Source organism: Symphalangus syndactylus, chromosome 6, assembly GCF_028878055.3.
Source record: "Symphalangus syndactylus isolate Jambi chromosome 6, NHGRI_mSymSyn1-v2.1_pri, whole genome shotgun sequence".
NCBI lineage: Eukaryota > Metazoa > Chordata > Mammalia > Primates > Hylobatidae > Symphalangus > Symphalangus syndactylus.
In genome coordinates, this window is record NC_072428.2 from 58,608,073 (window position 1) to 58,635,217 (window position 27,145).

The window sequence follows — 27,145 nt, forward strand, 5'->3', positions numbered from 1 at the left end:
CTCTTCCTTCTCCCTCTTCTTTGTCAAATAGAGGATTGAGTTATTATCACTGATCCACATAAAGTCCCTCTCTCATTTATTTTAACTCCCACCCCCCATTTTTATTCCCCGACTTCCCATGTGCAACCTTCCTAATATGTTTGATACGCATCTTTTTGTTTGTATGTATTTTTAGAAAATGTTTATTGTTTTTGTGTGCAAAAAAAATTAATAAAAAATTAAAAAAAAAATTTCAAAATCCAAAAACAAAACAAAACAAAACAAAATCCAAAACACTTCTGGTCTCAAGCATTTTGGATAGGGGATACTCAATATATATGCAGATTTGTTTAAAAAAAAAATGGCCCACCAGAGTTACCTGGCACACATCACCCACAACAAAAAGGGACCAAAATAACAAATAACTATATTTCAACTAAAATGACTGTAGATATATGCTGCAGAGCACCAGAGAAAGGGCAAAATCCCTGTGGAGCATGGAAGCCTCAGGATAGCATCACAGGGAAGGGAGTGAGGCTTCCTACCTGCCACACTGTCTCCCTTGCCAAAATCAGCTTAAAATCAGAGGAACTTCTTACAGAGAAAAAGTAAGCTGGAGATACCTATCAGTGGTCCCCACTGCTGCCACAGGCACCAGCAATTCTTGATAAAGGAGAGTCCTTAAGTCCTCAGTGGCCACAAATCCAGTCTGGAGAGTAGCCAAGAGATCATTCAGCTGTATTGCCTCAGAGTGGGAGCCTACCTTGTCCTAAGCTGCTGTAGCACGGCACCAAGTTGAAGCTAGACTCACTACTAGTGTGCATCCTGCCCTGGGGACCAGTAGCAACTGACTCTCTTCATCCCTGAGAACCCGCCATCATTCTACCGTGATCACACGTGGCCTGCAGCACCATAACCCCATCCACATAGAGTCTAGGTCAAACAGAGTGACAATGATCACAGCATCAGACCCCACACAGCGCTACCAACCACCCAGAAAACAGACAGACCTGCACAGTAAGGAAGCCATCAAATAGACAGCTGGCAGCGCTTTACCCAACACCCCTCTTCCATACAACCATCTGGGCTGCCAAGTATGCACACAGCAGTACTCAACCAAAAAGCTAATCCTGCTGCAGCCCTACCCCCTCACAACCCGTCACAGAACCACTTGCCCACGCCCTGCCTGATGGCTGGCAATTCAATGGTCCTGTCCCCTAAAACAGGCCACAATAGAGTCCCACAGTCCCAAAGCACACAGTCCAGCTGGTCTTGTGGCAGCCCTGGCCCCCACCATAGACTGCTGCCAAACTGCCCAGCCCCACTGCACAAAAGCATTTGAGCCTAGCCCAAAGCAACAGCCAACCAGGCAGTAGCCCCATCTCCCTACATGGCCACAGAGCAGCCCAGCAGGCCACCGCAGCAAAGGCCTGAGCCCAGCACAACAGCCACCACGGCAGTAACTACTGCCCCCCTGGAAAACCAGATAGACAGCCTGGCAGCCATTTTAGCCTGTACATGTTTTGGCCAAAAATCAGCTCAGTACCCTCATCTATAGCATTGCCATCGCAAACTCCCACAGCCTAGGCAACTGAGGCAATTGCAAACATCAATGACTAGGACTATAGCTGAAGATTACAGCTGAAGCTGACAAGGATTATCACACCACCCACTGAGTCCACCCAGAACTAAAGGCAACACACCATACCCAGCTAATACCCTAAAACCATCTACAGGAAAAAGACTGTTACTATATACTAGCTACTCAATAAAATTGAAAAGAGCAACTATTCTACTAAATGCACAGATATCAACATCCAGTATCTTGGACACAATAAATGAAAATCAAGGAAACATGACACCCTCAAAGGAATACAGTAAGTCTCCTGGCTGGGGGCAGTGGCTCACATCTGTAGTCCCAGCACTTTGGGAGGCCAAGACAGCCAGACAGCATGAGCTCAGGAATTCAAGACCATTCTGGGCAAAATGGCAAAACCCGTCTCTACAAAATATAAAAAAATAGTCAGGTGAGGTGGCATGTGCCTGTAGTCCTAGCTACTCAGCAGGCTGAGGTGGGAGGATCACTTAAACCCAGGAGGAGAAGGCTGCAGTGAGCTGCGATCATGCCACTGCACTTCAGCCTGGGTGACAGAGCAAGATCCTGCCTCAAAAAAAAAAAAAGGAAAAAAGTCTCCAATGACAGACCCCAAAGAAAAGGACACTTACAAAATGCCTGAAAAGGAATTCAAAATAGTGACCTAAAGGAAACTCAGTAAGATACAATAGAATACAGACAAACAATTAAATGAAATCAGGAAAACAATTCATGATATGAACGAGAAATTCAACAGAAATCAATATCATAAAAAAGAACCAAATAGAAATCTTGGAGCTGAAGAATTCAATGAAAAAAATTAAAATAGTATACAATTGAGAGCTTCAACAATAGACTAGGATCAAGCAGAAGAAAGAATTTCTGACCTTGAAGACAGGTCTTTTGAAATAACCCATTAAGAGGAAAAAAAAAAAAAACAAATAAGAATAAAAAAGAAAACCTTGGAACATATGGGACATTAATAGGCAACAAATATTTGCATTTTAAGATTGCCTGATGGAGAAGAGATAGAGAAAGGCACAGAAAACCTATTTGACAAAATGATAGCTGAAAACTCGCCAAGTAGTGGGAGAAATACAGACATCCAGATTCAGGAAGTTCAAAGGTTCACAATTAGATTCAACCCAAAAAGATCCTCTCCAAGGTACATTATAATCAAACTATCAAAAGTCAAAGACTAAGATTTTAAAAGCTGCAAGAGAAAATTGTCAAGAGAATCTCCATTACTATCAACAGATTTCTCAGCAGAAACCTTGTAGACCAGGAGAGAATGGGATAGAATTAATATATTCAAGGTATTGAATGCTAAAACTAGAAACAAAAGGATAACAATCACTATCATAACAACACACGAAAGTATAAAACTCACCAGTAGGCCGGGCACGGTGGCTCACGCTTGTAATCCCAGCACTTTGGGAGGCCGAGGCGGGCGGATCACGAGGTCAGGAGATTGAGACCATGGTGAAACCCCGTCTCTACTAAAAATACAAAAAATTAGCCGGGCATGGTGGCGGGCGCCTGTAGTCCCAGCTACTCGGAAAGGCTGAGGCAGGAGAATGGCATGAACCCGGGAGGCGGAGCTTGCCGTGAGCTGAGATCGCACCACTGCACTCCAGCCTGGGTGACAGAGCAAGAATCCGTCTCCAAAAAAAAAAAAAAAACTCGCCAGTAAAGGTAAACTCATAAATCAAACAGATCAAACCCCAGTGATACAATATGTCATATAAAATTTTCAGTCTGCTAGTATGAAGGTTAAATTTAAAATGGTCAAAAACTACAACAGCTACAAATAGTAGCTAAGGAACACATAACATATGAAGAAGAAAATTAAGGCAACAAAAATATAAATTGAAGGAGGAGGGAAAAAGTCTAGGGTCCTTTTTTGTAACCAAAATTGAGTTGCTATCAGCTTAAAACATTCTATTACAACTGCAAGACTTTTTTTTTCCCCCTTCAGACAGTCTTACTCTGATGCTCATGCTAGAGCGTAGTGGCCTGATCACGGCTCACTGCAGCCTCAATCTTCCAGGCTCAAGTGATCCTCCTACCTCAGCCTCCTGGGTAGCTGAGACTAGAGGTGTGTGCCACCATGCCTGGCTGATTTCTTTTCTCTTTATTTAGTAGAAACGAGGTCTCACTATGTTGCGCAGGCTGGTCTCAAACGCATGAGCTCGAGCGATCTGCCTGCCTCAGCCTCCCAAAGCGCTGGGATAATAGGCAAGAGCCACCACACCAGCCTAACTGAAGACTCTGTAGTAACTATGTAGAAAAAAGTTACAGCAGATAAACAAACAGGAAAGAGAATGAAAATAAAGCTTAGCCCCACAGAAAACCACTAAATCAGAGGTAAACAAAAAGAAAGGAAGACAAGAACAAAGAATCTCAAAAACAACCAAAAGTAATTAACAAAATGGCAGAAATAAGACCTTATCTATCAATAACAATCTTGAATATAGCTGGGCACAGTGGCTCAAGCCTGTAATCCCAGCACTTTGGGAGGCCAAGGCAGGCGAATCACTTGAGGCCAGGAGTTTGAGACCAGCATGGCCAACATGGCAAAACCCGCTTCTAATTAAAATGCAAAAAAATTAGTTGGGCGTGGTGGCACATGTCTTTAATCCCAGTACTGGGGAGGTTGGGGCACGAGAATCACTAGAACCCAGGAGGTGAAGGTTGCAGTGAGTTGAGATCACACCAGTGCACTCCAGCCTAGGTGACGGAGTGAGACCCTGTCTCAAAGAATCAAAAAAAAAAAAAAAAAAAAGAAGAAGAAGAAAAAAATCTTGAATATAAATGGATTAAGTTCTTCAATTAAAAGGTACACTACAGCCTGGGCAACAGAGAGACACCCTGTCTCAAAGGAAGAAAAAAAAAAAAGGTATACGTTGGTTGAATAGATTAAAACACAAAATTGAAGTATACATTGCCTGGAAGAAACATACTTCACAAGCAAGAATTAAAACATATACCAAAACCTATGATATGCAACAAAAGCAGTTCTAAGAGATAAGTGTACAGCAATAAATGGCTACATCAAAAAAGAACAATCTGGTTTTTAATTTTTTTTAGCGACAGTTTCGCTGTTGTCCAGGCTGGAGTCCCCAGAGTTTGAGGTTGCTGTGAGCTATGACTGTGCCATCGTAGAACCGCACTCCAGCCTAGGCAACAGAGCAAGATCCTGACTTAAAGAAGAAAATAAAAAAAGAATAAAATCTTGTAATTTGCAACATCGATAAACCTGGAGGACATCATGTAAAGTGAAATAAGCCAGACATGGAAAGACAAATACTGCATGATCTAAGACTTACACATAAGACCTAAAACCATAAAAACTCTGGAAGAAAACCTAGGCAATACCATTCAGGACACAGGCATGGGCAAAGACTTCATGACTAAACCACCAAAAGCAATGGCAACGAAGCCAAAATTGACAAATGAGATCTAATTAAACTAAAGAGCTTCTGCACAGCAAAAGAAACTATTTTAACCAGAGTGAACAGGCAACCTACAGAATGGAAGAAAATTTTTGCAATCTATCCATCTGACAAAGAGCTAATATCCAGAATCTACAAGGAACTTAAACAAATTTACAAAAAAAAAAAAAAAAAACCCCATCAAAAAGTGGGTGAAGGATATGAACAGACACTTCTCAAAAGAAGACATTTATGTGACCAACAAACATATGAAAAAAAGCTCATCATCACTGGTCATTAGAGAAATGCAAATCAAAACCACAATGAGATACCATCTCACACCAGTTAGAATGGCGATCACTAAAAAGTCAGAAAGCAACAGATGCTGGAGAGGATGTGGAGAAATAGGAACACTTTTACACTGTTGGTGGGAGTGTAAATTAGTTCAGCCATTGTGGAAGACAGTGTGGCGATTCCTCAAGGATCTAGAACCAGAAATACCATTTGACCCAGCAATTCCACTACTGGGTATATACCCAAAGGATTATAAATCATTCTACTATAAAAACACATGCACACGTATGTTTATTGCAGAACTGTTCACAATAGCAAAGACTTGGAACCAACCGAAAGGCCCATCAATGATAGACTGGATACAGAAAATGTGGCACATATATACCATGGAATACCATGCAGCCATAAAAAAGGATGAGTTCATGTTCTTTGCAGGGACATGGATGAAGCTGGAAACCATCATTCTCAGCAAACTAACACAAGAACAGAAAATCAAATACCGCATGTTCTCATTCATAAGTGAGAGTTGAACAATGTGAACACATGGACACAAGGAGGGAAACATCACACACCAGGGACTGTCGGAGGGTGGGGGGCTGGGGGAGGGATAGCATTAGGAGAAATACCTAATGTAGATGACGGGTTGATGGGTTCAGCAAACTACCATGGCACATGTATACTTATGTAACAAATATGCACGTTCTGCACATGGATCCCAGCACTTAAATTATTAAAAAAAAATTGATATCATAGAGGCAGAGAGTATAACAGTGGTTACCAGACAGTGGGGAGGGGAGGGAGTAGGAGAGAATGGGAAGAGACTGGACAACGGATACAAAGTCGCAATTAGCAGAAATAAATTCTGGTGTTCAAGTGCACATAAAGGTGACTGTGATTAACAGTAAAATATTGTATATTACAAAATATACAATATTATAGCTGTAAGAGAGGCTGTTGAAAGTTCATGACAAAGAAATGAGAAATGTATGAGGTGATAACTATACTAACTATACTGATTGGATTAATATTCAACACAGATGTGTATCAAAACATCAACTTGTGCCCCATATATACAATTACAATGTGTCAATTTTTTTTGTTTGTTTGTTTTATTATACTTTAAGTTTTAGGTTACATGTGCACAACGTGAAGGTTAGCTACATATGTATACATATGCCATGTTGGTGTGCTGCACCCATCAACTCGTCATTTAACATTAGGTATATCTCCTAATGCTATCCCTCCCCCAACCCCCCACCCCGCAACAGGCCCTGGTGTGTGATGTTCCCCTTCCTGTGTCCATGTGTTCTCATTGTTCAATTCCCACCTATGAGTGAGAACACGCAGTGTTTGGATTTTTGTCCTTGCGATAGTTTGCTGAGAATGATGGTTTCCAGCTTCATCCATGTCCCTACAAAGGACATGAACTCACCATTTCGTATGGCTGCATAGTATTCCATGGTGTATATGTGCCACATTTTCTTAATCCAGCCTATCATTGTTGGACATTTGGCTTGGTTCCAAGTCTTTGCTATTGTGAATAGTGCCGCAATAAACATACGTGTGCTTGTGTCTTTATAGCAGCGTGATTTATAATCCTTTGGGTATATACCCAGTAATGGGATTGCTGGGTCAAATGTATTTCTAGTTCAAGATCCCTGAGGAATCGCCACAGGTACCAAAACAGAGATACAGACCAATGGAACAGAACAGAGCCCTCAGAAATAATGCTGCATATCTACAACTATCTGATCTTTGACAAACCTGACAAAAACAAGAAATGGGGAAAGGATTCCCTATTTAATAAATGGTGCTGGGAAAACTGGCTAGCCATATGTAGAAAGCTGAAACTGGATCCCTTCCTTACACCTTATACAAAAATTAATTCAAGATGGATTAAAGACTTAAATGTTAGACCTAAAACTATAAAAACCCTAGAAGAAAACCTAGGCAATACCATTCAGGACATAGGCATGGGCAAGGACGTCATATCTAAAACACCAAAAACAATGGCAACAACAGCCAAAATTGACAAATGGGATCTAATTAAACTAAAGAGCTTCTGCACAGCAAAAGAAACGACCATCAGAGTGAACAGGCAACCTACAGAATGGGAGAAAATTTTTGCAATCTACTCATCTGATAAAGGGCTAATATCCAGAATCTACAATGAACTCAAACAAATCTACAAGAAAAAACAAACAGCCCCATCAAAAAGTGGGCGAAGGATATGAACAGACACTTCTCAAAAGAAGACATTTATGCAGCCAAAAGACACATGAAAAAATGCTCATCATCTATGGCCATCAAAGAAACGCAAATTAAAACCACAATGAGATACCATCTCACACCAGTTAGAATGGCGATCATTAAACAGTCAGGAAACAACAGGTGCTGGAGAGGATGTGGAGAAATAGGAACACTTTTACACTGTTGATGGGACTGTAAAGTAGTTCAACCAATGTGTCAATTTTTTAAAATTAATTAATTTTTAATGAAAGATTATACACAAATCACTTGATCACAGGTTTATCTACTGGAGGGCTGGAATAGGGTAGCCTTACCTCTTAGCTTGCACAGAGATACTAATAAACCAGCAGGACCTTAAATGGCCAATCCCAATGTGTAAGTGGATACTCACCAGGAAAGGATTATACATAGGCTTTAGATTATGAAGTTTGAAGTCCTCATCTGCAATTTACTATCTGTGTGGTCTTAGACAAATTATACTACATTCCTAAATTTTCATTTTGTTATTTATAACTAATACATTTACCTCAGAGAGTTTAAAAAGACTAAAAGTGACTTGCAAAAGTATGCAAATGAGTTAGGCATGTGTGCTTGTATATAAAGAAGTGGGTTAATATTTATATGTCAATATATGTGTATTTATGTGTGTATGTATCACTAAAAATGCCTCATTTAGTGGGCCAGGAACTCGATACATAGTAGTAATTATTATTATTATCAGCAAGATAAGAATGATTATTATTTCTGAATACAAACATAATTACTTATATAATTTGAAGCTGTTAGGATTTAACATGAAATTATAACACAAGGCATGTGACTCAAGTTAGAGTCATTCAAGTAGAAATCCTTTCAATGTACCATGTTATACATACAACTTTATGCAAATAAATTTCAGATCCTATAGAGTACAAAACTGAAAATTTTGAATGATTCTTACTTTAAGGATTACTTTTTAAAACTGCCTATTACAAACAAACAATCCCATCAAAAAATGGGCAAAGGACATGAACAGACACTTCTCAAAAGATGACATTTATGCAGCCAAAAAACACGTGAAAAAATGTTCATCATCACTGGCCATCAGAGAAATGCAAATCAAAACCACAGTGAGATACCATCTCACACCAGTTAGAATGGCCATCATTAAAAAGTCAGGAAACAACAGGTGCTGGAGAGGATGTGGAGAAATAGGAACACTTTTTCACTGTTGGTGGGATTGTAAACTAGTTCAACCATTGTGGAAGTCAGTGTGGCGATTCCTCAGGGATCTAGAACTAGAAATACCATTTGACCCAGCCATCCCATTACTGGGTATATACCCAAAGGACTATAAATCATGCTGCTATAAAGACACATGCACACGTATGTTTATTGCAGCACTATTCACAATAGCAAAGAGTTGGAACCAACGCAAATGTCCAACAACGATAGACTGGATTAAGAAAATGTGGCACACTTAAAAAAACTGACCCTAAGATGGCTGAATAGGAACAGCTCCGGTCTCCAGCTCCCAGCCCCAGCGACACAGAAGACGGGTGATTTCTGCATTTCTGCTTGAGGTACTGGTTTCATCTCACTAGGGAGTGCCTAACAGTGGGTTCAGGACAGTCGGTGAAGCGCACTGTGTGCCAGCCGAAGCAGGGCGAGGCATTGCCTCACTCGGGAAGCGCAAGGGGTCAGGGAGTTCCCTTTCCTAGTCAAAGAAAGGGGAAACAGACGGCACCTGGAATATCGGGTCAGTCCCGTCCTAATACTGCGCTTTTCCAACGGGCCTGGAAAACGGCACACTAGGAGATTGTGTCCCGCACCTGGCTCGGAGGGTCCTATGCCCACAGAGTCTTGCTGATTGCTAGCACAGCAGTCTGAGATCACACTGCAAGGCGGCAACGAGGCTGGGGGAGGGGCGCCCGCCATTGCCCAGGCTTGCTTAGGTAAACAAAGCAGCCAGGAAGCTCGAACTGGGTGGAGCCCACCACAGCTCAAGGAGGCCTGCCTGCCTCTGTAGGCTCCACCTCTGGGGGCAGGGCACAGACAACCAAAAACTCAGCGAGAACCTCCACAGCCTTAAATGTCCCTGTCTGACTGACAGCTTTGAAGAGAGTAGTGGTTCTCCCAGCACGCAGCTGGAGATCTGAGAACAGACAGACTGCCTCCTAAAGTGGGTCCCTCACCCCTGAGCAGCCTAACTGGGAGGCACCCCCCCAGTAGGGACAGACTGACACCTCATTCAACCGGGTACTCCTCTGAGACAAAACTTTCAGAGGAACTATCAGACAGCTGAATTTGTGGTCTCACGAAAATCCGCTGTTCTGCAGTCACCGGTGCTGACACCCAGCCAAACAGGGTCTGGAGTGGACCTCTAGTAAACTCCAACAGACCTGCAGCTGAGGGTCTTGTCTGGTAGAAGGAAAATTAACAAACAGAAAGGACATCCACACCAAAAACCCATCTGTACATCACCATCATCGAAGACAAAAAGTAGACAAAACCACAAAGATGGGGAAAAAACAGACCAAAAAAACTGGAAACTCTAAAAAACAGAGCACCTCTCCTCCTCCAAAGGAATGCAGTTCCTCACCAGCAACGGAACAAAGCTGGATGGAGGATGACTTTGATGAGTTGAGAGAAGAAGGCTTCAGACGATCAAACTACTCTGAGCTACGAGAGGAAATTCAAAACAATAGCAAAGAAGTTAAAAACTTTGAAAAAAAATTAGAAGAATGGATAACTAGAATAACCAATGGAGAGAAGGGCTTAAAGGAGATGATGGAGCTGAAAGCCAAGTTTCGAGAACTACGCGAAGAATGCAGAAGCCTCAGTAGCAGATGCGATCAACTGGAAGAAAGGGTATCGCTGATAGAAGATGAAATGAATGAAATGAAGAGAGAAGGGAAGTTTAGAGAAAAAAGAATAAAAAGAAATGAACAAAGCCTCCAAGAAATTTGGGACTATGTGAAAAGACCAAACCTACGTCTGATTGGTGTACCTGAAAATGATGGGAAGAATGGAACCAAGTTGGAAAACACTCTGCAAGATATTATCCAGGAGAACTTCCCCAATCTAGCAAGGCAGGCCAGCATTCAGATTCAGGAAATACAGAGAACGCCACAAAGATACTCCTCGAGAAGAGCAACTCCAAGACACATAATTGTCAGATTCACCAAAGTTGAAATGAAGGAAAAAATGTTAAGGGCAGCCAGAGAGAAAGGTCGGGTTACCCACAAAGGGAAGCCCATCAGACTAACAGCTGATCTCTCAGCAGAAACTCTACAAGCCAGAAGAGAGTGGGGGCCGATATTCAACATTCTTAAAGAAAAGAATTTTCAACCCAGAATTTCCTATCCCGCCAAACTAAGCTTCATAAGTGAAGGAGAAATAAAATACTTTACAGACAAGCAAATGCTGAGTGATTTTGTCACCACCAGGCCTGCCCTAAAAGAGCTCCTGAAGGAAGCACTAAACATGGAAAGGAACAACCGGTACCAGCCCCTGCAAAAACATGCCAAATTGTAAAGACCATCGAGGCTAGGAAGAAACTATAGCAACTAACGAGCAAAATAACCAACTAACATCATAATGACAGGATCAGATTCACACATAACAATATTCACGTTAAATGTAAATGGGCTAAATGCTCCAATTAAAAGACACAGACTGGCAAACTGGATAAGGAGTCAGGACCCATCAGTGTGCTGTATTCAGGAAACTCATCTCACGTGCAGAGACACACATAGACTCAAAATAAAGGGATGGAGGAAGATCTATCAAGCAACTGGAACACAAAAAAAGGCAGGGGTTGCAATCCTAGTCTCTGATAAAATAGACTTTAAACCAACAAAGATCAAAAGAGACAAAGAAGGCCATTACATAATGGTAAAGGGATCAATTCAACAAGAAGAGCTAACTATCCTAAATATATATGCACCCAACACAGGAGCACCCAGATTCATAAAGCAAGTCCTCAGTGACCTACAAAGGGACTTAAACTCCCACACAATAATAATGGGAGATTTTAACACCCCACTGTCAGCATTAGACAGATCAACGAGACAGAAAGTTAACAAGGATAACCAGGAATTGAACTCAGCTCTACATAAAGTGGACCTAATAGACATCTACAGAACTCTCCACCCCAAATCAACAGAATATACATTTTTTTCAGCACCACACCACACCTATTCCAAAATTGACCACATAGTTGGAAGTAAAGCTCTTCTCAGCAAATGTAAAAGAACAGAGATTATAACAAACTGTCTCTCAGACCACAGTGCAATCAAACTAGAACTCAGGATTAAGAAACTCACTCAAAACCGCTCAACTACATGGAAACTGAACAACCTGCTCCTGAATGACTATTGGGTACATAATGAAATGAAGGCAGAAATAAAGATGTTTTTTGAAACCAACGAGAACAAAGACACAACATACCAGAATCTCTGGGACACGTTCAAAGCAGTGTGTAGAGGGAAATTTATAGCACTAAATGCCCACAAGAGAAAGCAGGAAAGATCCAAAATTGACACCCTAACATCACAATTAAAAGAACTAGAAAAGCAAGAGCAAACACATTCAAAAGCTAGCAGAAGGCTAGAAATAACTAAAATCAGAGCAGAACTGAAGGAAATAGAGACACAAAAAACCCTTCAAAAAATTAATGAAGCCAGGAGCTGGTTTTTTGAAAAGATCAACAAAATTGATGGACCGCTAGCAAGACTAATAAAGAAGAAAAGAGAGAAGAATCAAATAGATGCAATAAAAAACGAAAAAGGGGATATCACCACCGATCCCACAGAAATACAATCTACCATCAGAGAATACTACAAACACCTCTATGCAAATAAACTAGAAAATCTAGAAGAAATGGATAAATTCCTCGACAAATACACCCTCCCAAGACTAAACCAGGAAGAAGTTGAATCTCTGAATAGACCAATAACAGGTTCTGAAATTGTGGCAATAATCAATAGCTTACCAACCAAAAAGAGTCCAGGACCTGATGGATTCACAGCTGAATTCTACCAGAGGTACAAGGAGGAACTGGTACCATTCCTTCTGAAACTATTCCAATCGATAGAAAAAGAGGGAATCCTCCCTAACACATTTTGCGAAGCCAGCATCGTCCTGATACCAAAACCTGGCAGAGACATAATCAAAAAAGAGAATTTCAGACCAATATCCTTGATGAACATTGATGCAAAAATCCTCAATAAAATACTGGCAAACCGAATCCAGCAGCACATCAAAAAGCTTATCCACCATGACCAAGTGGGCTTCATCCCTGGGATGCAAGGCTGGTTCAACATACGCAAATCAATAAATGTAATCCAGCATATAAACAGAACCAAAGACAAAAACCACATGATTATCTCAATAGATGCAGAAAAGGCCTTTGACAAAATTCAACAACCCTTCATGCTAAAAACTCTCAATAAATTAGGTATTGATGGGACGTATCTCAAAATAATAAGAGCTATCTACAACAAACCCACAGCCAATATCATACTGAATGGGCAAAAACTGGAAGTATTCCCTTTGAAAACTGGCACAAGGCAGGGATGCCCTCTCTCACCACTCCTATTCAACATAGTGCTGGAAGTTCTGGCCAGAGCAATCAGGCAGGAGAAGGAAATAAAAGGTATTCAATTAGGAAAAGAGGAAGTCAAATTGTCCCTGTTTGCAGATGACATGATTGTATATCTAGAAAACCCCATTGTCTCAGCCCAAAATCTCCTTAAGCTGATTAGCAACTTCAGCAAAGTCTCAGGATACAAAATTAATGTACAAAAATCACAAGCATTCTTGTACACCAATAACAGACAAACAGAGAGCCAAATCATGAGTGAACTCCCATTCACAATTGCTTCAAAGAGAATAAAATACCTAGGAATCCAACTTACAAGGGATGTGAAGGACCTCTTCAAGGAGAACTACAAACCACTGCTCAATGAAATAAAAGAGGATACAAACAAATGGAAGAACATTCCATGCTCATGGGTTGGAAGAATCAATATCGTGAAAATGGCCATACTGCCCAAGGTAATTTATAGATTCAATGCCATCCCCATCAAGCTACCAATGACTTTCTTCACAGAATTGGAAAAAACTACTTTAAAGTTCATATGGAACCAAAAAAGAGCCCGCATCGCCAAGTCAATCCTAAGCCAAAAGAACAAAGCTGGAGGCATCACGCTACCTGACTTTAAACTATACTACAAGGCTACAGTAACCAAAACAGCATGGTACTGGTACCACAACAGAGACATAGATCAATGGAACAGAACAGAGCCCTCAGAAATGATGCCGCATAGCTACAACTATCTGATCTTTGACAAACCTGACAAAAACAAGAAATGGGGAAAGGATTCTCTATTTAATAAATGGTGCTGGGAAAACTGGCTAGCCATATGTAGAAAGCTGCAACTGGATCCCTTCCTTACACCTTATACAAAAATTAATTCAAGATGGATTAAAGACTTATATGTTAGACCTAAAACCATTAAAATCCTACAAGAAAACCTAGGCAATACCATTCAGGACATAGGCGTGGGCAAGGTCTTCATGTCTAAAACACCAAAAGCAATGGCAACAAAAGCCAAAATCGACAAATGGGATCTCATTAAACTAAAGAGCTTCTGCACAGCAAAAGAAACTATCATCAGAGTGAACAGGCAACCTACACAATGGGAGAAAATTTTTGCAACCTACTCATCTGACAAAGGGCTAATATCCAGAATCTACAATGAACTCAAACAAATTTACAAGAAAAAAACAAACAACCCCATCAAAAAGTGGGCAGAGGACATGAACAGACACTTCTCAAAAGAAGACATTTATGCAGCCAAAAAACACAGGAAGAAATGGTCCTCATCACTGGCCATCAGAGAAATGCAAATCAAAACCACAGTGAGATACCATCTCACACCAGTTAGAATGGCCATCATTAAAAAATCAGGAAACAACAGGTGCTGGAGAGGATGTGGAGAAATAGGAACACTTTTACACTGTTGGTGGGACTGTAAACTAGTTCAACCATTGTGGAAGTCAGTGTGGCGATTCCTCAGGGATCTAGAACTAGAAATACCATTTGACCCAGCCATCCCATTACTGGGTATATACCCAAAGGACTATAAATCATGCTGCTATAAAGACACATGCACACGTATGTTTATTGCGGCACTATTCACAATAGCAAAGAGTTGGAACCAACCCAAATGTCCAACAACGATAGACTGGATTAAGAAAATGTGGCACATATACACCATGGAATACTATGCAGCCATAAAAAATGATGAGTTCGTGTCCTTTGTAGGGACATGGATGAAACCGGAAAACATCATTCTCAGTAAACTATCGCAAGGACAAAAAACCAAACACCGCATGTTCTCACTCATAGGTGGGAATTGAACAATGAGAACTCATGGACACAGGAAGGGGAACATCACGCTCCGGGGACTGTTGTGGGGTGGGGGGAGGGGGGAGGGACAGCATTAGGAGATACACCTAATGCTAAATGACGAGTTAATGGGTGCAGGAAATCAACATGGCACATGGATACATATGTAACAAACCTGCACATTGTGCACATGTACCCTAAAACCCTAAAGTATACTAAAAAAAAAAAAAAAAAAGAGAGAGAAAAAAAAAAAGTGTTTAAAAAAAAAAGAAAAATAGAAACCCTAATGTGAATTTACAATTAAATAAACTCTATTAAAAACAAAAACAAACAAACAAAAAATAAATAAATAAACAATAAAAAAAAAAAGAAAATGTGGCACATATACACCATGGAATACTATGCAGCCATAAAAAATGATGAGTTCATGTCCTTTGTAGGAACATGGATGAAACTGGAAAACATTATTCTCAGTAAACTATCGCAAGGACAAAAAACCAAACACCGCATGTTCTTACTCATAGGTGGGAATTGAACAATGAGAACTCATGGACACAGGAAGGGGAACATCACACTCCGGGGACTGTTGTGGGGTGGGAGGAGGGGGGAGGGACAGCATTAGGAGATATACCTAATGCTAAATGACGAGTTAATGGGTGCAGCAAAACAACATGGCACATGGATACATATGTAACAAACCTGCACATTGTGCACATATACCCTAAAACCTAAAGTATAATAATAAAATAAAACATAAAAAATAAAAAAACCGCCTATTCAGATAAAGATATATCATTAATTTATTCCTCTAAAACATTTTTATCCTCCCCACTCCCACCTAGAGTTCATTGTAGATCCTCTGTAAATGCTGAATGAAAGGATTTGATGAATGATCAGATTGTTCTGAATTTTAAAACACTCATAAACCAAAAGAAAGTTTTAAAATATGAATTCAGAAATAAAATCAGTAACAGCTGGCTTGTTTAACTCTACTATGCACAAGATTGGAAATACTCCAATCATCCATTACTATATCTCATGAAAATGCTTTACACAGGTTTCAGCAAACACTCCCACAAATACTGGTCACAGGACTAAAGCTATTACTGGATCAGTGTCCAGTACAGTCAGATACAAAGAATTCAGCCAACAATCTCACCAAGAGTGGCAGGGCTGGGGGCACTCAAATGGGAAGTGTCCAAAAAGAATCACAGATTTTCCTGCTGTGACACGTATACAAATTTTTATAGATACTTACACGCACATATATATATATACTATGCCCCCATCCCCAATACATAGTATAGTACTTTTTAGTTTATAAACATTTTCATAGACTGTATCTCATTTAAGCATCATGACAACACTGTCAGGTAAATATGAGAGATATTAGAACCCCACTTAACAGATGAGGAAACTGAGACTAATACCAAGTGACATATACAAGGTAACACAGGTATAAAATAAGGCTATTAGGCCAACACTCTATTACAAGACAATTTTATCCCTTAAAAGTTAAACAATTTTTTTTTTTTTTTTGAGAGAGGGTCTCGCTCTGTTGCACAGGCTAGAGTGCAATGGCACAATCTCGGCTCACTGCAACCCCTGCCTCCCAGGTTCAAGCAATCCTCCGACCTCAGCCTCCAGAATAGCTGGGACTACAGGTGTGTGTCATCACACCAGGCTAGTTTTTGTATTTTTAGTAGAGATGGGGTTTCACGATGTTGGCCAGGCTGGTCTCGAACTCCTGACCTCAAGTGATTTGCCCGCTTCGGCCTCCCAAAGTGCTGGGATTATAGGTGTGAGCCTCTGTGCCCCAGCCCAAAAGTTAATTTTTTTTTTTTTTTTAGATGGAGTCTCACTCTGTCACCAGGCTGGAATGTAGTGGCGTGATCTCGGCTCACTGTAACCTCTGCCTGCCAGGTTCAAGCGATTCTCCTGTCTCAGCTTCCCAAGTAGCTAGGACTAGAGGCACGTGCCACCACGCCCAGCTAATTTTTGTATTTTTAGTAGAGACAAGGTTTCACCATGTTGGCCAGGATGGTCTTGATCTCTTGACCTCGTGATCCGCCCACCTTGGCCTCCCAAAGTGCTGGGATTACAGGCGTGAGCCACAGAAGTTAAAAATTTTTAATAAATGTGCTGAGTCCTCAAAAAGAAAACAGAAAAGTACCAGGCTAAAAGTCGCAAGATCAGGATCTGATCTCAAAGATCAGGATCTGATCTCACTCTACAATTTTCTGTCTGTATAAGCTGGACAATTTACTTAACTCCTCAGAGCCTCAGTTTTCTCATCTAGAAAATAACAGCATTTAAAAAAAAATTTTTTTTTTTTTTAAATAGAGATGGGGTCTTGCTGTGTTGCCCAGGCTGGTCTTGAACTCCTGGGCTCAAGTGACCCACCCACCTCAGCCTCCTAATGTGCTGGGATTATGGGCATGAGCCACTATGCCCCAGCTGGATAACGGCATCTATCTTGCAGGATTACTGTAAAGAGAAAATGAGAAAATATATGTAAGGGGCCTCCTTCAAATTATCTAAGATAGTGGTCCCCGTCTCAAAAAAAAAAAAAAAAAAAAAAAAGATAGCGGTCCCCCACCTTTTTGGCACCAGGGTTCAGTTTCATGGAAGAAACCAGGGAGGGTGGTGGAGCAGGGTGGTTTTGGGATGAAACTGTTTCACCTCAGATCATCAGGAATTAGATTCTCACAAGGAGCATGAAACCTAGATCCCGCACATGCTCAGTTCACAATAGGGTTCACACTCCTGTGATAATCTAATGCAGCTGCTGATCTGACAGCAGGCAGAGCTCAGGCAGTAATGCTTGCTCATCTACAACTCACCTCCTGCTGTGTGGCCTCGTTCCTAACAAGCCATGGACCAGGACTACTGGTCCACAGCCCGGGGGGGTTTGAGCCTCCTGAACTAGGACATAACAAGTGCTTAATAAATGGGAAAAACTTTTTTTTTATTGTTTTCCTTTTTCTCTAGGTTCTGGCTATCTTAGTTCCTAGTAGGGTTAATAGAATTATGTTTTAAGATTCTTTCTAGTTCTAAAAGGCTATTTCTCTACAGGAGAGTGAACTATTTCTTCCTATATTAAGAAATTCTGGGGCTGGGAATAGTGGCTTAAATCTATAATCCCAACAATTTGGGAGGCCAAGGCAGAAGGATCACTTGAGCCTAGGAATTCAAGACCAGCCTGGGCACAAAGCAAGACCCCATCTCTACAAAAAATACAAATTAGCTAGGCAGGGTGGCACATGCCTGTAGTCCCAGCTACTCAGGAGGCTGAGGTGGAAGGATCACTTGAGCCTGGCAGGTCAAGGCTGCAGTGAGCCGTGACTGCACCATTGCACTCCTGCCTAAGCAAAAGAGTAAGACCCTGTCTCAAGAAAAGAAAAAGAAAACGAAATTCTGGGGTTTTAAATTCAGGTCACACTGCCCCATCTGTAGTTTCTCAAAATGTTTGTAAAAACTTAACAAGCAATGTGTTCATTTAAAAAAAGGATTATTGGCTGGGTGTAGTGGCTCACATCTATAATCCTAGCCTTTTTTTTTTTTTTTTTTTTTTTTTTGAGACAAGACACCCCTTGTCGCCAGGCTGGAGTGCAGTGGCGTGATCTCGGCTCACTGCAACCTCCGCCTCCCGGGTTCAAGTGATTCTCCTGCCTCAGCCTCCCTAGTAGCTGGGATTACAGGCGTGCGCCACCATGCCCAGCTAATTTTTGAATTTCTAGTAGAGATGGGGTTTCACCATGTTAGCCAGGATGGTCTCAATCGTGATCTGCCCGCCTCAGCCTCCCAAAGTGCTGGAATTACAGATGTGAGTCACTGCACCCAGCCTATAATCCCAGTCTTTTGGGAGGCTGAGGCAGGAGGACTGCTTGAGGCCAAGAGTTTGAGACCAACCTGGGCCACAAAAGCCTCATTTCCACAGAAAAGAAAATAAATAAATATATACATACATACATACATACATAAAAAGTATAACTTACCAACAGTTTTGCTGCCTGAACACGAACCACCCAAGAGCCATCACTGACCATGTGACAAATTTTTCCAAACGCATCATCAACTAAGCGTATTTCTTCATTAGAAGAAGGAATTGGGACAATGCTAAATTAAAAGAAATGAAATCACTTAGAACAAAACATGAACCTAAGTCTGCAGGCTCAGGCCAGGCACAGTGGCTCACATCTATAATCCCAGCACTTTGGGAGGCCCAGACAGGTAGATTGCTTGAGCCCAAGAGTTCAAGACCAGCCTGAGCAACATGGCAAAACCTCATCTCTACAAAAAAAATACAAAAATTAGCTAGGCATGGTGACATGCGCCGACAGTCCCAGCTACTTGGGAGGCTGAAGTGGGAAGATAACTTTAGCTCTGGAGGTGAAGGTTGCAGTGAGCTGAGATCACACCACAGCCCTCCAGCCTGGATGACAGAGCAAGACCCTGTCTCAAAAAATAAATACAGTCTGGGCACAATGGCTCACGCCTGTAATCCCAGCACTTTGGGAGGCTGAGGCAGGTGGATAACTTGAGGTCAGGAGTTCGAGACCAGCCTGGCCAACATGGCAAAACCTCCTCTCTACTAAAAATATAAAAATTAGCCGGGCATGGTGACACATGCCTGCAATCCCAGCTACTCAGGAGGCTGAGGCAGGAGAATCGCTTGAACCTGGAAGGTGGAGGTTGCAGTGATCCAAGATAGTGCCACTACAGTCCAGCCTGGGCAACAGAGCGAGACTCCATCTCAAAATAATAATAATAATAATAATAATAAACAAATAAATACATAAGTAAGTAAGGCTGCAGGCTCAATAAACTGAGAAAAAATGATAATTGAATAGTTCAAATCCTAGAATGATTAAATACAGTTCGGAATAAACAAATCACTCTTGGACTCTTGCAGTACAAACCAACTCTGTCAGTTGCATTGCAAATTCTGCTTTTTTTTTTTTTTAGTCAGGGTCTCACTTCCGTCACCCAGGCTGGAGTGCAGCGGCGTGATCACTGCTCATCGCAGTGTCAACTTCCTGGGCTCAGGTGATCCTCCCAGTTCACTCTCCTGAGTAGCTGGGACTATAAGAGCATGCCACCACACCCAACTAATTTTTTATATTTTTGGTAGAGACGGTTTACCATGTTGCCCAGGCTGATCTCAAACTCCTGAGATCAAGCAATCCGCCCGCCTCAGCCTCCCAAAGTGCTGGGATTACAGGGTTGAGCCACTGCAACCAGGTGCAAATTTTCAATGTATTGAATAAAAGCGTGTAACCCACCAAGGTTCAGCCAGGCGTGTAATCCCAGCACACTGAGATACTGATGCGGGCAGATTACCTGAAGCCAGGAGTTCGAGACCAGCCTACCCAACATGGCAAAACCTCATCTCTACTAAAAATACAAAAAATCAGCTGGGTGTGGTGGTGTGCGCCTGTAATTCCAGCTACTTGGGAGGCTCAGGCATGACAGTTGCTTCAACCCAGGAGTTGGAGGTTGCAGTAAGCCGAGATCACATCACTGCTCTGCAGCCTGGGCCACAGAGCAAGACCCTGCCTTAAAAAAAAAAAAGTATGTAACCCACCAAAGGTTCAAAGATTTATGAAATTATCAAAAACTAGCTTCCACCGCATATTTCATATCCTTAAGTTTATTATCTTCTGCAACTGAACTTCTTTTTTTTTTTTTTTTTTTGAGAGAGAGTGTCTTGCTCTGTGACCCAGGCTGGAGTGCAGTGGTACGATCTTGGCTCACTGCAATCTCCACTTCCCGGGTTCAAGCGATTCTCCTGCCTCCCTAGTAGCTGGGATTACAGGCGTGTGCCACCATGCTCGGCTAATTTTTTTATTTTTAGTAGAGATGAGGTTTCACCATGTTGGCCAGGCTGGTCTTGAACTCCTGACCTCAGGTGATCCACCCGCCTCAGCCTCCCAAAGTGCTGGGATTACAGGCACCACCGTGTCCAGACTGAACTTCTATAAATACACTAAATCTCAGAATAAATCAATATAAAACTTACTCATCAATCCAGTCCTAAAAGAAGAGACAATTTCCAGTTAGCCCTTTTCTTTGTATGTGTCTAAGTCCTAAAACACTACAAATGGAGCTTACTCCTACAGGTTTATTAATTCATTCTGGTTTTCAAATTTTGGCAGTTTAATGAAGAGGAAAAAACACCTCTTTTTCCTATACAAGGAAAAATAAAATATTCTATAAATATTTATAAATAAAAGATAAATAAATATTTATAAATAAAATATTCTATCTTATAAAGTATAATAAATAATATTGCCTACGTCCTCAAAGAATCACTGTGAAGTTAATTTAATTGCTGTGAAAATATTTTTAACCAGGAAAACTATGTAAGAGATCATTATTCTCAAACTCATCCGTTATCTTTATCTGGCATTTGGCACAAACCAAACTAAAATGGGTCTCAAACAATTTTAAAGATTTTTTTGTAAAGTACTGAAAACCATTTAAGAAAGATATTCCAATTTCTTCACTTATGGATGAGAAGGTTAGGACCAAAGAAGTGAAGTATCTTTCCGAAGGTGTACAGAAAGTTCCTATCAGAGATGGGAAATGAGTACCAGGCAATCTGATTTTCAGGGCCTGTGCTTTTCCCTTACTCCCCATTGCCTTCCAAAAATCTAACCAACATTTCTTTTCTAGAAGTGGGCTTTCTGCATGGTGAGAGGAGAGGAAAACGGCTTCACAATCAACAAAAGCCAGCTTACACCCACACTGACCTTTCAGGATAGAGCTGACTGACAACCCAGATAAGCTGGACTGCAGCACTGCGCACTTGTTCATAGTCATCAGAGAGTAATTTACAGGCCTGCAAAGAAGAATTCCAAAAGTCTATTAGTTCTGTGTCCTCTCAGGCAATGTTTAAACTATTTTCAAAGTGAAGATAGGGTGGTTGGATAAGGATGCCCAGTAAAATACTTGTGTGTGGTTTTAACTTCTTGAATCTTTGCTTAAAAATGAATCTTGACCTCTGTCAGCTGCTCTGCCTGTATTCTGACTATGCACCCTCCTACCCCATGTCTGAAAGGAGAATCACAGACTGACGGCATAAAAACATCTAGAACAGATCAAACCCAGCAAAGCATGCTGGGAGCCCACAGTACTATTCTCACAGGCTAAAACACCAATTATGGGTTTTTCCTCCACCTGTAAAAATCAAAGCACACATTTCTGTTTACTTTGGTCTGAAATCACTGGCCTCTGTTTCAATCCACTCACTCTTTCTGGGTAGCCCCATACGCCCTAAATACTGATGGCTCAGAATACCTACCCTTAGTTCTGATTTCTCCTGATCTTCAGACCTTTGTAACTACTTATGGCTGGAATTCTCTTCATGGATGTCCCATCAAACTTTTATACTCAACACACCCAAACCTGAACTCATTAAGGAAGCAAATTCTACCTTATATCTTAAATTCTATACTATCAGTCCATCCTCACTCCCTTGAGGCTCTCATTACTGCTTGCCTAGATTACTAAGAGTCTTATGCCACCAAACATCTGAATCAGCCAACTAACTTTCCTTCCTCTGAGTCCTTACTATCAAAGTTTCCTTTAAATTATTTGGCTTCCCACATAGTTTTCTTATAGAAAAAGAAGGCGATGGTCACACCACCACAAGCATTCTGGACCCATTCTACTTCATTCAATAGAGGAATAAACTTGGTTTACACATCTGTGATAGGGACTTGGCTAATTATCTTCTTCCCATGAGAGATAAAACCACTCTTGGCAGGCTAACAAAATCTAATCTCTGAACATGGATTTAGATTGCCTTTTACCAGATTGAATCAATTATCCTCCAAGAGAAAGACGGCCTTGTAAGGCCTTTTGGTTAGGCCGTCAATCAGCTTTTCCACAACTTCATTATGCCTTTCTTTACCACTACTACTACATTCATGTGACTTTTTAAAATATGATCCTATGGTCTTGGTCACCCTTCTCCAGACAGACTCTAGTCTGTGAAGTGTGGTGCCCAGAAATGACTTCACGTATGGCCCAACAAAACAGTGATCAGAAAGACTAACATGTTCTTTATTCTAAATGCTACACTTTTCTTCAGGTACTCTCACACTCATACTGACCTTTGTAAATCCTCCTTAAAGTCCTTTTCACATGTACTAGTGCTATTTAATTACATAACCTCCATTCTCTTCCTGAAAAGCATGTTTTGAATATGAATTCACATCCACCCCAATCAACACTGCCACTATTAACCAGCGAGGTCCTCATGTTTTCAAATTCTGAGAACCTGTGTGCCACCCTCCCAGCTTCACGATACCTCCACCCCTTCCAGACAGCAATCATATAAGGTACCTGATTATAAATTGTTTGGTGTAATTTCAGTCCTCTTTCATGGAGCTGCAACTAGATAATAAATATATAGTTTAAGGGCCTAGGAGGAAAAGGGCAATATTTCCAATGTCTCCCCACAATCTCACATATTTTCCCCTATTGTATCAGGCTAACATGGTTCCATTTAGCCAAAATCAGTGCTATATAAATAAGAAACTTGTCGTCTTTCAATAGAAGCATTCGAGCATTTCATAAATCTAACCCATGGACTGTCCCAAGAAGGTATTAGAAAAATATGAAATAATGATATGAAGGCTAAAGAAAAAATGATTAACACCACCTCCCCCTATTATAATATCATACCAAGTCATATGCCTCCAAGTCGAAGGAATTATAACAGGTTCCTATTGTGCTTTCCATGTTTCATAAATACACATGACAGCTACCAGAGAAAGCCAAAAAAGCACACTTGTATACAGGAATGTGTGTCACTGAGTTCCATGAGGCCACCACCAATACCTTCCTGAAAGTATATGCTGAAGAATTCAGTGTATCCAAGGCAGCACCAGCTATAAACTTAAAAAACAAAAATGAACACTAGCCCCAACTAGTTTCCATAATCACGTTTACCATGGCTTTTATAGCTGCTGTTCTGACACGTGGGTCTTGGTCACTGAAGTAATCCCCTATAATCTTCTGGACATCTCTGGCAGCTAGGCCTTCTGCATCTTTTGTGACACTTTTCTCCAAAGAGCCAAGATTGCCAAGTAACTGCAGGCACTTATTTCTTACACCATGAGACGTATCTGTCAGATGCTATTTAAAAAAAAGAAAAAGAAAAAAAGAAAAAGAAAAAAAAGGCAAGATTAAGATATCTTAACAAACACAGACAAGACCAGAAACAAAAGCACTGCATCAACCTTAGGGGTGATTTCAAGCCCTATATTCTCAGGACAGTCTGTCTAGCATCATGTTACTTGAGTATGTGTCTTCTCAAAAAAACATGAGTCCTTAGAAAATAAAAGTCCTAGTTTTTCATCTTTGTGTTCCCAATAGCTAGCACTTTGCCTTTTACAGAGTAGGTACTTTAAAATTCATCGCTGATTGCGTTTTACTTGCTTTCAAATTTTAAAACCAGACAAAAATGTATAAATTTTTAAAACTTTTAATATCGAAATATGCAAAATCTTAAGTGTACAGCTCAATAAATTTTCACAAATACACATATATAACAAGCACCCAGATTAAATAGTATGTAACCAACACTCCAGAAATATCCCTCATTCCTCCTCCCAGCAACTACCTCACCACACCACCACCAAAAATAGCTACTATCCTGACTTCTAACACACAGGTTCATTTGTTTATTTTTGTACTTTATGAAATCAAATAGTATCTGGCTTCTGTGGCTTAATATTATGTTTGTGAGATTTATGCAAGGTATGGCAGATAGCAATGGTTCATTTATTCTTGTTACTTATACAGTATTCATTTGTAAATATATGAAAATCTATTTAGCCTTTCTGTTGATGAATATTTAAGTTATTTCCAGTCTTTGGCTATTTTGAATAATGCTACTGTGATTACTCTTGTACGTGGCTTTTGGTGTACATGTTCACATTTTTCTTGGATATACATGTAGAAGTAGAATTGATAGGTAACAAGACATGCTTCAGCTTAAGAAGATACTGCCAGTTGGGCACAGTAGCTCATGCCTATAATCCCAGCACTTTGGGAGGCCAAGGCAGGAGGATCACTTGAGCCCAGGAGTTCAAGACCACCCTGGGCAAATGGGACTATATGCGTGTGGTGGCACACACCTATAGTTCCAGCTACCCAGGAGGCTGAGGTAGGAGGATCCTTTGAGCCTCGGAGGTGGAGGTTGCAGTGAGCCGTGATCACGCCACTGCACTCCAACCTGGGTGACAGAGTGAGATACTGCCTCCAAAAAAGAAGATACTGCCAAATAGTTTTCCATAATGCCTGTACTAATTTACACTTCCACCAGTGCTGCATAAGTATTCTAGATGTGCCACATCCTTGTCAACATTTAGTACTATCAGTATTTTTTATGCTAGCACTTCTCACCAGGAATTTTAATAAATTATCAGTTTTCCTCCTGCATTACCCTAGTCCAATGCTACTAAAACAAGCTATTTGCATAACATAGTAACATAAATTAAAAATACTTTGAAGAAATGAGGTTGTACATGCGGTAATAAAAATGGTACAAAACTCTGGATTTCAAACTTCTTTTGACTAGCACCCAAAGTAAGAAACACATAATACTGCAACACAGTACATAAAAAAACACATACAGCAAGTTTAACAAAACAATATTTACCTTATAGCTTGTGATTTACTCTGATATTTGTATTTTATTTTCTTTTTCAAAAAAAAAAATCACATCTCATGAAATTGGTCACATTACCCACTAATGGATAATGATTCTCAAAGTGAGTCACTAGTGTGGAGAAAAGTGAATGGGATTTGGCCAGCTTGGACAACACAGCGAGGCCCCACTTCTTTAAAAAAAAATTTATAGACGGGTGTGGTGGCACACACCTGTAATCCCAGCTACTTGGGAGGCTGAGGCCAGAGAATTGCTTGAACACAGGAGGCAGAGGTTTCAGTGAGCCAAGATCACACCACTGCACTCCAGCCTGAGCAACAGAGCAAGACTCTGTCTCAAACCGTGCCCCCTAAAAGACAAAAACAAATGAACTATTTATATTTAGTATAAAAACATCATTTCTCATGACTAAACTGTTGATTGCACCTCTGTTACAAACACTTTGATTTTCAAGCAACAAACTAAATCCTTCTAGCTTCTGTTAACCAGGCAACAATAATGCGCAATCAGTGTATTACTGCACACTGAATCTTAGCCCAAAAGAGAGTCTCAGGCTCTCACGGAAACAATTACAATTTTATGATGTCCTTCCCCTACAGGTCACTTCTTGCATCAAGGTCATCATCATTAAGAACTGCTTTTCTTTATACTGTTGGATAAAAACTTATTAATTAAAAAAAATTGCTAAGTGTCTGCAGATGCTATTTTGGTGTTACACACTTTGTCAGGCCATTGAAGTGCCATCATTTTTATATTAAGGGAGCAAGTAAGCAAACCACATCCCACATCTTAATAATAAGACCAATTTGTGTCAAAAATAAAAATTAATTTACAATTTTGCTATATATTAAAAAAATAAATGGTTCTGTGTATCAACAAAATCTGAGAATGAAGCTGAATAAGACAAAAATAACATACTGATCCATTCAGCATAGATATGGATTTTTTTTTCTTTTGAGATAAGGGTCTCGCTCTGTCACCCAGGCTGGAGTGCAGTGTTGTGATCACCATTCACTGCAACCTCGGCCTAGCAAGCTCAAGAGATATTCCCACCTCAGTCTCCTGAGTAGCTGGGACCACAAATGTGTGCCATCACACCTGGCTAATTTTTAAAATTTTTGTAGAGATGGGATGTTGCCATATTGCCCAGGCTGGTCTCAAACTCTTGGGCTCAGGTGATCCTTGATATGAATAGTTTTTAAGGACAGATAACAATTTGGTGTATTCTGTACGCAGATTCTAATGGATACCCTCTTTTAACAAGAACTTTGTTCTCCCAGAAAAATCTTTACAAATAGGAAAGAAAGCAGAAGACCCTCAATTTCAGTTGTGCAGATGCTACACAAGAAAACTGCATTAATTTCCTTTTCAGTCTTTGAACTACATCTATTCATCTCTCAAATGAGGATTAGCTATCCAATAAGTGAAATGATCAAGGAGAGGATAAATGAGAAGAACTTTGAAAAGTATCTAAAAGCATGACTTTCTTCCTACTGTGATACACAGAATACAAC

At 40.6% G+C, this 27,145-nt stretch overlaps 1 protein-coding gene across 2 annotated transcripts in view; it reads right to left on the minus strand.

Moving 5' to 3' along the window:
* INTS4 (integrator complex subunit 4) overlaps positions 1 to 27,145 on the minus strand; it is a 133,244-nt gene that overhangs the window by 65,789 nt on the left and 40,310 nt on the right. For both annotated transcript variants that reach the window (XM_055283030.2, XM_063641406.1), the window contains exons 5-8: positions 23,909 to 24,094; positions 23,300 to 23,350; positions 21,703 to 21,791; positions 18,946 to 19,066 (exon numbers count right to left, since the gene is read on the minus strand). In XM_055283030.2, coding sequence (XP_055139005.1) covers positions 18,946 to 19,066; positions 21,703 to 21,791; positions 23,300 to 23,350; positions 23,909 to 24,094 — 447 coding nt within the window. The remainder of the gene's footprint in view (positions 1 to 18,945; positions 19,067 to 21,702; positions 21,792 to 23,299; positions 23,351 to 23,908; positions 24,095 to 27,145) is intronic.